Raw genomic sequence first — 11,992 nt, forward strand, 5'->3', positions numbered from 1 at the left:
TCCGCCGTCCGTTTGAAAGTAAACAAAAAACGACCAATGACAACGAAGGTGTGTCCCGGTAAAGTTGTTCCGTCATACAACAGAGAAGGCCGAAGGTTCCGCTCTGGCACGGGAAGCAGCGGCAAAGATACTCTACTTATGACAAGATGGCTCATTACAAGCTGCACCAATCATATGAAATGGTACGCTTTATAAAAGTAGAGAAAAATGAGCCATTTTTATCGGTCATAGCATTATGAAAATTAGTTAGCGCGTGCGTTCGCGAACGTTGGTTGTTGTGCCAAATCTCGCGAGCGTGTGTTGATGAGACAGAAACAGGTCTGGAACAAAAGTTAGGCTCTTTCCTTTTTCGTCTGAAATTTTCTATTTTCGTGTCAAAATGTTCAGAAGAGATGCGGCTTGTGAAACATGAGTCCAACATTTACTTCAGTGACGATTAGGCGAAAGAATCTACCATAATCTGTGTTTACGTTCACTTGTGGAACTGGAGTCAAAACCTGCTGCTGTAGCCTAAAGAGAGCCTTAAAGAGCCTATTAGGCCTAAAAAAGTCCCGTGAATCCCTCCGGTGGCACTGATGATAAGTAACGAACAGTCCCTAACCAGGTTCTTCAGAGAGAGGCGCTGTGATGGTAAATTCACGGCGGAGTAGAGGTGAAACACACGTGACACAGATACAGGAAACTGACTCGTCGTGGGGCGTCTTGTTTTCTAAAAACGTCTTTGGCAGCAGTCCGGTGTTTTGAGGATGTGCATGTCATGTGTCAGTTTAAGTTATACAAGCTTGGGGTTTAAGTGAAGAGTTATCACGTATGGCGTCTTGGAAAGTGTCAAGAGATTAAGTTTGCACCACACCGCGACTGTTGTTTGTCAGGAAGTAAGTAACAGACATATTGGTATATAATTTGCAAGCTACCTTGCGGTCAACTATGATTTGCTAACAAGAGTTTAGGGATGAGAACGACTCCGCTGGAAAATAACACCTTCATTTCATTTGCTGATTTGTCCAGAATTCAGATCAGATCTACTGATACACACACAGCCAGCACATCAGCTAAATTCACTTTGAAAGTTCTGAGTTTCTTAAGTCAGAAGTCACTTTTACTACCTTAGTAAGTTATTCAGTAACAGAACTGCACTTGACATTTGATAACGAGCTGCTTTAAAAGAGCCAAACGGTAAAGTATATTAGGACATGACAAGCTGGAGCACACAGAGTAATTTAGGCAGAGAGTCTTTGGAAGCTCAGACAACATGGAGGTTATACGTGGACTACAGTGTTTGACACTTATTCACATTCTGATGTGCTGTGCATCTCTGTAAGTTTGCACTGTAGACTATTGCTGCACTATGTCACTTTGACCATATTGCATTCTCCTTCTAAATTGACTTTTCTTTCAGTTCTCTCACACAAATGGAGTTTGCCATCCAGCACACCTGGGATAGCAACCCTGTCAATCATGACCCAATCAAGATTGTTTTCTCTCCTGGACAAGGGGGGCTGAAGATGGAGGTCTTTGGTCCGTTCTTCAATGACCCAGAGGCTCCTGCAGGGCCCCCGGGTCAGCCCTTCCCTGGACTCTGGGACTATGAAGGTGGGTGAGAGGGTAGGAAAGATGCTGCATATGGTACCACACTAAACAGCTCAAGCAGACACGCTGTATACACTACAATGTTCAGAGATTAATTGACCAATGCGTGATGAATGTCTATGAATAAAATATGATCTTAAAAAAGATCAAATCAGTGTTTTTATTGAACATGATATGAATAATGTAATGTGTTGCTTTTTTTTTTTAAATCATTGATTATCATTTGAGGACTAATTGGCACAGAACATTTCACTGAATAAGTGCTTGAATTTAAATTGAATCAGTCATTTTTATCAGTATTTATTTGGGAAATGTGTTTATTGACTTGACGTAGGCAGTTAGTTGAGAAAATCTATACACTTTCTGTCCATTCTGTTTTGGAGTAAACAGCTAGCTGCTGTGTCCAAATAAAAAGCCCACCTAATAGCACCACTAAAGCTTATTTAAGTTGAACATTTTGTCTCAATACTAAGCAACGATAACAATCCAAAAGCTTCATATTGAGCAGCAGATTTGAGGGTATGAACCCTTGACAAGAAAAGGTGCGTGTAAGAGTGTATTTTCCAACACGTTGAACTATTTCTTTATCAATTATAATCATTAATTTAAAGGTTATATTCCACTAATAAACTCCACTAACTGAACATCATAACCTTCACAAAGGTCACATTTATGGCCTGTTGTATTTGACACCATCATGTGGTACAGGTGTTACCTTGATGGTTCCTACAATCCAATAGCTGTACTTATCATAACCATGTAATTTCAGTAGTATGTATGATGCAATTTTCAGATGCTTTACAAGCAGAGATAAGATTATGAATATAGTCCAATCAGGTCTGAGAGACTAGGGACTACCTCTATTTATGAGGCCATAATAGTAATTGCATTATCATCATTATCGTGACACAGCAATTAAACATTGTAATGAGGTTGAGTTATAACAATCCCATCTAATTGACCTTAAGTAAGTTCGATTTCTGGTTAATGAGCCCCACATATTTGGCCTCATTAATGTTAGTTATTAGATTGGAAACCAACCCCATTATAATCTAGGTATTTAATGAGCACACCACAAGGTTAGTGGCTGTGCTGGTCCTCATCTTATTTGAAAGTTTATGCGTCTCTTTCCTTTCTATGATTACTATTAAACTCTAACTTAGACTGAACGGCTCTAATACATTGTTACTTTGTGTTGGTTTTTTTTCAATGGAAAGGAGCCACTGAGATTAAAAATACAATTTAAAGAGTGAATGTAAGATTAAATGTCTTATCTTCATGTTCTTTTCCTTACGTCCACAGTTGTTGAGTCCTTTTTCCTTGACAGTACTACAGAAAATTACCTGGAGGTGGAGCTTTGTCCGTAAGTGCAGAGCTTAGCTGTTGTACTGTCCACGTGTGTGACTATCAGTTTGTAAACAGCCACAGTGCAACAATGAGACATCTGTGTTTTTGTTTCAGACACGGACAACACCTGATTTTATTGCTGTCAGGAGTCGGCCAAGCATTCATGGTAGGCAGACATCAAGGGATTTATTCAGGGGCGTTTTTGTATAAGGTGATCATTTCTCACTATGCTCTGTGTGTGTCTCTCTCTAGCAACAACTGCCCATGGTCTTCAGTGCTACAATCAAAGGCGACAGGTGGATGGGTGAAGCTCTCATCCCCTGGTCCTACTTCCCTCCCAATATTAACAAGATGAATTCCTATGCGATCCATGGCTCAGGAGAGAAGCGCACGTACGAGGCTCTTTACCCCGTTCCTAAGGCGGAGATCGTGGAAGGCCAGCAGCCCAACTTGTGAGTATGCTGACCCCCTTGAGTACACTTATTAATGTTTTCAAAACACTATTCATGGCAAAACATTGTTTTGTTTCGAAGTGAAGCAGCAACAATTAGTGTCCTAGGATTTGAGAGAAATAGATAGATATCTTGACTTTTACAATATGCATCAACAAGCACGAGTAGCTTCTTCTGGCTTTTTTTGTCCAGCTCCTCATCGTCTTCCTAGTTCTTAAAGGGGAACTTCGAAGTACGGTCGCTTTTCCGTTTTGCTAACCCTCCTCCCGGCCATGTGCATTTGTTTTCAACGAAGCCGGCGAGAAATCAATCAACAGAGCGGTTGATAATGTTATTCATCAAATACGCGTATTTGTGTATATTTGTATAGTCTTCTCTGTCATAAACATGAGATCACGGGGCACGTTTATGTCGCGGTGCAGTCGAGAAGAGAGCTGGGACACCGGGTCAGAGGCTCTGATCTTACAAGGTTGGTTTTCAGCCAAGAGACGCTACATTGAAGGCAGAGAGCCTCTATTCTCCCTGGAACTAGTTACAAGTCATATATTAAACCATCACAAATACTCTGAAGCTGTTTAATTGAGGCAAAAGTGTAGCATAGTTAAGGTAACAATCCTGATTTGATTTGAATCTAGAAAATGTATTTTGTAGTGCCCATATCTCCTCATAACTCCATACCCCAAGTTGTATCAAGCTTTCTGCTGAAAAATTAATCACCAAATCAACCGTGATGACATCATCATTATTAGTTTTGTATTTTCGCATTTTATAGAAACTTCAGAGGGCTCCCTCCAGAGCCACCGATGATATTACACAATTATTTTTACAGGCTGACTAGTGCTATTAGTACACTCAGAACATGCACAGTTTGTAGTATATAGATGCATGTGTGGATTTTATGCATCCTATATTATATTCTCTCTGTTTCATAGCCACCGCCTGGACTACTTCAAAAATTTCCGGCTGCAAGACATCATGGGAGAAGACTGGGTCCAGCCACACTCTGATCTGTGGATAGGAAAACCCTGAGCTTTTCAAATTCACTTTGTGTCTCTCTTTTGCCCACACAGACATGCACACACCTAAGTGGCAGGGCACAAGTACAAACACTCATTGCCGGGGGAACAAAGGGCAATCAATCTTTATTAGTTAATGATGTCAAACGATATGACAAGAAATATGTTATCAGCTTGTCAGAGCGTATTAGCCTTCACACACACTCATGCGAGCACACAGGCACACACATCACAAGCCATTGGACGTCACCAAATATTGCCTCAGGAGAGTGTGACCTACAGCAGTTGCAGAGTGGATGGTGGCAAGGACTGCTCACTTTGACCTTCAGCTCCTGTGTAGCCTGTGTTTTTCACTTCAGTGACATAAACGTAGCAGGCTCTTGTGATGTTTTTGCTCGTTAAGACACACACAATCATATGTACCATTAAAGGGAAACATGTGTTCTTTGAAAAGTTTTCAAAGAACACATTTTTCATAGCATGTGTTTTCAATGAAAACACATGCTATGCTTTTGAATTAAACATGTACAGTAATTACATTTTTCAATCATTCCACTACATTTATTGATTTGCTTCTGTAATTAAATATGTTTATAAAGTGACTCAATGCTGGTAATGTGTTTTGTCCTTTTTACTTGGTATATTTGTGATTGAGTGAGTGACTGAGTGACTTGAATGAAGTTACAGCATTGTATTTATTTATTTATTTGGTTCATTTCGGGCATGTCAATTAGTCATCATCATCACACATCATCTCAATCCAATTAATACATACACTACATTTACAATACATTTGTTGGAGTATTAGAGTGTTGGACTTGTGTTTCCAGCAGATATTTATTAGTAATGTATTTGTGATACAATATTCATAATGAACATTTATTATTATTATTATTATTATTATTATCATCAGTTCCTGGACATATGAATTTCCTGATAGATAGATAGATAGATAGATAGATAGATAGATAGATAGATAGATAGATAGATAGATAGATAGATAGATAGATAGATAGATAGATAGATAGATAGATAGATAGATATCTGAATAGTGGTGCTATCCATGGTACTGTATTTCTGCAATGATAACTTCTGGCTTCATTAACTTTGTATGTTAACTGTGCGCGTTGTAGGCTTTTCCCCACAGATCATACACAAATATCACTTTAATTGTGAAATCTATGAAAAAACATATTCAATATTTAATCATTTTCATCATTCCTATTACATACATTCTTTCCAATTACCACTTACCCTTTTACAGCTGCATGGGGACTGGAGCCAATCCTACTTGACATACAGCAAGGGCAGGATATACGCCCTGGACAGGTTGTCAATCTATCACAAAGCTGACGTCCACTATAGAGACAAGCAACCGTTCACACTCACATTCACACCTACGGGCTATTTAGAGTTGCCAATTAACCTAATGTGCATGTCAGTGGACTGTGAGAGGAAGCAGGAGTTCCCACAGAGACCCCACACAGGCACGAGAAGATGAAGAGAAGAAGCAAAGTCCAAACAGAAAGACCCCTGATGACACATTTCCATCCAAAACCTCCTTGCTGTGAGGCAATGTGCTGCTACTAACTAAAGCCCAGGTGCCAGTACAATAATATAAAAATATCCCCAAAATTAAGGGAAAAGATTTGTCATCATAAAAATGTTTTTGAGTAAGGAAATTGCTAGTGCATATTACATTGCTAAGTTGTTATTGTTGCATATTACTCATGGTAGATTCTTGATTCCTAAGCTAGGATTCAGGCCTCAAGATGAATGTGAGGATTTGTTTAGATGGTTAATTTTATTGGACTGAAAAGGAGAAGAAAAAAGTTATCGAAGCATATTTATTATTCAATATTTTGTAAGGAAATCACTGATAGCAGAGGCGACATGAAGCTTCTATTAGGTAATGTGTTTTTATTACCCCAAATAGCTGGAAGCCAGTGCTTTAATCTTTGATAGCACTTTAAATTAATGTCAAATATGAAAGGGAATCAGTATCCATATAGTGAAATATTTGCTCTGAAATGTTATAGAGTATAATGTTTAAATACAAGTAGCCTATGTCAGTATTCTGCTCATAAGAAGAAAAAAAAAGTAGTTTTACTTCCCCCTTTAAGTGTTGATTGTCTCTTGCTAGAGCCAGCAGGTGCGTATGGCTTCTCTTAGTATAAAAACAAAGCTGGGGAACACAGCTAGCCTGGGTCTGTCCAATGGCCTTTTGCTGCATGTCATTCCCCTTTCTTTCTGTCTCTCCATTCCCTGTCTCTTCACAGCTGTCCTATCAATTAAAGGCATAGAAGCCCCCCCAAAAAACTAAAGCCACAACTCGGCTTTGTTTCTAATACTATAGGTTTTTGAAGTTTTAAAAATTTCAACTCAGGGTTCAACTGAGTTAATCAACATCTTGAACAGTTCACTTCATCCTTATTCATATATACTTACTCTCCAATTTATTAGGGACAGCTACACATACAAGTTCAAGCAACTACCCAGGATGGAAAAACATAAATCCATGCATTTCTCCCACTCTCCCATCTATTTTACCATAAAATATTATAATACACCATTGGTGCTGCATTCTGTCTTTCTTCCACTAGGGTTCAACAGGATAGGCCGATAATAAAGACCTAACGGAAATGAACACGGCATCCCCTGAAACAACAGAATGCTATCCACTACAATTACAGTTCGACAAGTCCATCATTACTGAGAGGTCTGCACAGGTGAAGGATGAGAAAAGTGGTGTCGGGCATAAAAATAAAAAAAAATCTGGGCCTTAATTCTCCAACAGTTCTCAGACAGGTTGGAGCTGACAGAAAGGCTACAGTAAATCAGATAATGACTCTTTACAGCTGAGGTGAGTATCTGAAAAGCATCTCATAATGAACACATTCAACCTTGAGGTGTGAGGGCTACACCAGCAGCAGACCTCATAGGGTTCCGCACCATTCAGTTACAATCTAGGCTACCAGCAGGATAATGTGTTATGTCAAAGCAAAAGAAGCCTCTCTTCCTTTCACAAATATGACAGTAAGGTGAGTGAACTTCAGTGGCCTTCCCAGTCACCAGATCAGAATCCAGAGCAGGAGATTAGTAACATGAATGTGAGACTGACAAATCTTCAGCAATGATGTGGCTGCAAAATATCACCATGAGTTTTAATTTAGTACATTTTCTGTACATTTCAACCGAAAGGGTAGAAGCTTAGCTTATTTATACCTACCACTTTTTCTTTGCAAAATGATACTCAACGAAAAAAAAAAAAGGCAAAAAGAATAAAGCACAAAAATTTGAAATTAATCGTATCTGTAAACTTCCGGCACAACAAAATAAAGAATAGTGCACACAGTGCGCAATCCAAAATGAACAGTATAAGAGCAATAGACTTAATTTTCCATATAGAGATATTACATAACTTTTATAAAGTCTTTTAAAGCTGGCTAATGTGTTGCATAATTGAATATTTTGAAGGACAGTTGTTCCAGATTTTAACTCCTTTAACAGATACACAATGTTGTTGTTTTTTTAGGTTCGAGTCTTGGGTTTGTCAAATAGTAAGGTAAGTAAGTTCCTCTTAGGTTATACTTACCTAGTGTTCCTCATTTTAAACTGATTTGGGACATGTGGAGGAAGAATTTTGTTTATAGCTTTGTACATGGCTTGTATTGTAATGTAATCAACTAAGTCCTTGAATTACAAACAGATGAATAGTGTGTTGGTTGAACAAGAACCTTAAACATATGTTTTCAACATCTTGAGGAATCGACGACATGAAGACCTGAGGGACCCCGCTCAGCGTTAGTCTGGTGTTCCTAATAAAGCGCTCGGTGAGAGCCTATCAAAGTCCCACTCACTTACTTTTCTAGCTACTTGAGAAGAAGTTGAGATCACGGGACCTCTGATCCTTGACATACACAGACACACACACGATGATTGGGGACTCACAAATCTCTGTCTTCTCTCCGTGACCCCGGTAGTCTCTCCCCCCTTGCCCCTGCTCCGGCCCCTTGTAGAGCCCATGTATTTATCAGAGGCTCCTCCTGGATCACTGGCTGGCAAACCGCTTCTCCTGACCAGGAGACAGGGGGCCGATTGATTTTCATGTTGGATGTGTTGCTCTTCGCTGTGGCAGCCCAAAAGCCCATATTGAGCCCTATCAGTTTTAATTGGCGTTCTTGCCTTTGAAATGCATGCAGTGATTAGGCCTAGAGAGCCCACAGCTTAAGCCCCCTCCTTATCATCGCCTGCGGTGCCTTGCCACCTCAATGCACACTAGTCACATGCACAGTCACACGCACCCCCACACACACAAACACGCTGTATTCCAACAGCATGTCTCTTACTAATAAAATGTTGACCTAAAAATATGTCTGCGGATGCATTTAGACAAAAAACATGATCTTCATAAAACACTTTGATTTATACATAACGACGCACACCCACCTGTGTGCAGGCAGAGGATGTGTGTCCCCCCACTAACATTTAAACCCAGTTCTCCCTAATTAGTGTGAAGAGATGAGAGGGGAGAGCAGAACAGGTAGCTGCCTCTCCTCTACCTCCAAAGCCCCAGCAGACAAGCAGACACAAGAGCCGTCTTATCCCCCTCAGAAAAAGAGACCAGCCTGCTCTAAAACATTCAACACCAGCTTAAGGGTGTTTCTGCATGTCAGAAACTTTCTGGTGATCACCCCAGACCTAGTTCCTTTTTTTTTTTTTTTCAAAAGACGTGGGTCTCATTTCTTCAAGTTTAAAGAGTGTTTGAGGGTATGAATGAGGATAAAGTTATGATGAAAAATAGAACGAGAGGGATAAAGGAGTGATCTCTGAACATGAAAAGAGCGAGAGATTGAAAAAGTGAAAGCGGTAATGACTTTGCCTAGTTTTAGGGGTTCTGTGATAGAGGTCCAAATGAAAGATTCATACTGGAGCTAATAAGATAGTGGGACGGTACGTAGCCCTTTGCAGGCTAGTGCCAAAAAACTCATTGAAGTTTTTTTTTTTTTCACCACACCGCAGTACACAATCCTTGTATGACCGGTTTCCAATGCACCACACAAACGCACTAACTTTGATCCCCATCCATGTGAGACTTGGTCTGACTCTTACCTTAAGTGCCGTAGCTGTAGGCGACATAATATGATAATACACCATTGGTGCTGCATTCTGTCCATCTTCCACTAGGGTTCAAGAGGATAGGCCGATAATAAAGAGCTAATGGAAATGAACATGGCATCCCAGTGTTTCCCTGGACCAACGGAATGCTTATTAACTCACTCCAATTACTGTCCAACAAGTCCATCATTACTGAGAGGTCTGCACAGGTGAAGGATGGGAAGAGTGGTGTCGGGTATAAAAAAAAAAAAATCTGGACCTAAACGCCCCTACAGTGCATGTGTGTGTGCGTGTGTGTGTTTGTGTGTGCGTATGCTTGATGGCACAGGTACTAATTGCAGTTGAAGCCGGCTAGTGTTGTGCGTATGAGGATGGCATGGGTAGAATGCGTGATGAAGCTGTAAGAGGCTGGGGAGTGGGAAAGAGAGACGCAGAGCCAAGCAAATGCCAGGGACATTAATGAGGGCCAGACGAGTTCTACTTCTCAATAACACTGCAGTGAGCGAGAGAAGAAAGAAGAGAATGAGGGGAATAGAAAAACGAAAAGGGGAACAGAGAGGTTTCATTACAGAAGAATGTTAGACAACCATTCGCAAACTTGGACGAGCGAGGCCCTCCTCTCACAAAACACACATTTCTCATTTCAACATGAAGAGAAATGACACACAGGGACACACATACAAACAGAAAGTATAATCTCCTCCGACCAGATACATACAGAACGAGCCTTCATGTTTATGAATGACTGCTAATGTATGCATTAGCAGTTTATAGTCAGAGTTAATAATTAACAGTTCCGCTTTAGTATCTACATACACACGCTCTTTGTGCGTGCACGTGGGGGAAATAGAGAGGCAAGTGCTGCTGGTATTTGTCACACAGAGGAACAGGATTCATATGTTATCATTGCATAAACATTAGAAATAAATGATACCAGCAAGAGGGGGGAAAGAAAGTAAATTAAGCTTTCTTTGTTATCAACACAGAATATAAATCATGAGTGTTATCCTAATTGATTCCATTACATTCCCACCTGCCTGCCGACTCTCATCCGTCCCTGTATTGTTTATCTTCATTTAAAGCCAGATGAATGGAAAAGGTTGTTATTGGGTGTGAGACCCTCTGAATTTCGGCATTTTTAGCAACCGCATTAATTGCCAATTAGCTGCAGAACACAGTTATTAGAAAATATTTGTTCTTGTACAAAAAAACTAAACAAAACTCTTGATACAGAAGTTTACTTGTTTGTGAGATACAAGATAGTGATATTCTGTTTGTTTCTAATAGCAAATAGACCACATTACGCTTGAAGGTAATTTATGTGCAGCTTGATATTACTGGTTGTAAGTGAGCAAGTTCACTAACTCTTAATTGGGAAATAAATCACACCGTTGCCCTGGCAACAAACACTTAAAAGTGGTAATGGCGAAATGAAGGCATGCTGATAGTGTCTCTCCGCATCAGCGTGGTGTGTGTGTGTGTGTTTGTGCGTGCGTGTGCACATGTCCGCTCATGCATGTGTGTTTTTCACCACCTCAAGCTCATTACCACAGAGCCCTCTTAGTGTAGCTGCTGCGATGCACTGCGCACAGCATGCTGTTTCATTCCATTAGGTCTTGTTTTGTCCGTATTTCTCTTACAGAGGGAGCTGCAAGCTTGCTCATTTAAAACCATGACAAATGTTAAAATAACAACGTAGTTAATTGCATATAGTGAACCAAAAAATAATTACATCGTTATGTGTCACAGTCTTCCCATGTATTCCTCCACTTAGTCCAGGTTTATAAAGCCTCCACTATCTCCTCGTCCTTTAGACTTTATCCCTCTTCACTTTTTTTACTTTTAAAATATTTTCCTTTCTCACCTTCCCCTTCATTTAATCTCCTTTCTCTCTCTTCTTCTTCTTCTTCTTCTTCTCCTGGGCCCTGTCCTTTTCTCTTCTGTCCCTTTCACTTCTTGAAATGGATGGAGGCAGAAAGGGCATTAGCGTAGATGAATGGATAGACCAGCCTAACACAATCTGGCCCACTTCAGTAGACAATTTAATATGGACTCGCCCACAGTGCGGTTACCCTGCCAGGGCACTGAATCTTACTTTGACTTGTTATGATAGATACAGATCTGACACATCAAAACAGCCTCTGTGTGTGTATGTGTGCGTGCGTGTGTGTGTGTGCAGGCATGTATTTGTGTGGGCATGATGGATATGACAGGCGATCGGCAGACGGGTGATCTGTGAGAGGCAGAACTGATAATTACAGTATTTATCTGGGTTAAGTGTCATGGCTGCCTGCGCTGCATCATGAACACATAAAAGACTGAAATGTCTTTCAGTGCATTCCATCATGTCTACACCTGCACCTCAGTTTTTAAGAGAGAGAAGCCCATACAGGATAGAGTATGCAGTCTGCGTCTTCACATGCAGAATTCTATGGTGGTTATAGAGGATCTTATGAACAATAGAAATAG

The 11,992-nt window shown here is 40.3% G+C and overlaps 1 protein-coding gene across 3 annotated transcripts; it reads left to right on the top strand.

The window, feature by feature from the left end:
* The first annotated feature begins 41 nt into the window (after nt 1–41).
* c1h4orf33 (chromosome 1 C4orf33 homolog) lies at nt 42–4,511 on the top strand. Of its 3 annotated transcripts, none has more exons than XM_085762533.1 (6): nt 42–182; nt 1,400–1,593; nt 2,893–2,953; nt 3,052–3,103; nt 3,190–3,389; nt 4,322–4,511. In XM_085762533.1, exons 1-6 carry the CDS (start codon nt 139–141, stop codon nt 4,416–4,418), a joined length of 648 nt encoding a protein of 215 aa, XP_085618659.1. In that variant the 5' UTR covers nt 42–138; the 3' UTR covers nt 4,419–4,511. The 3 variants fall into 3 exon arrangements, with proteins under 3 accessions (XP_085618659.1, XP_085618709.1, XP_085618690.1); XM_085762583.1 differs by lacking the exon at nt 42–182 and adding an exon at nt 725–875; XM_085762564.1 differs by lacking the exon at nt 42–182 and adding an exon at nt 730–1,317.
* Nucleotides 4,512–11,992: the final 7,481 nt, after the last annotated feature.

This window comes from Trachurus japonicus, chromosome 1, assembly GCF_045865225.1.
Source record: "Trachurus japonicus isolate A0001 chromosome 1, Traja_1.0".
Taxonomy (NCBI): domain Eukaryota; kingdom Metazoa; phylum Chordata; class Actinopteri; order Carangiformes; family Carangidae; genus Trachurus; species Trachurus japonicus.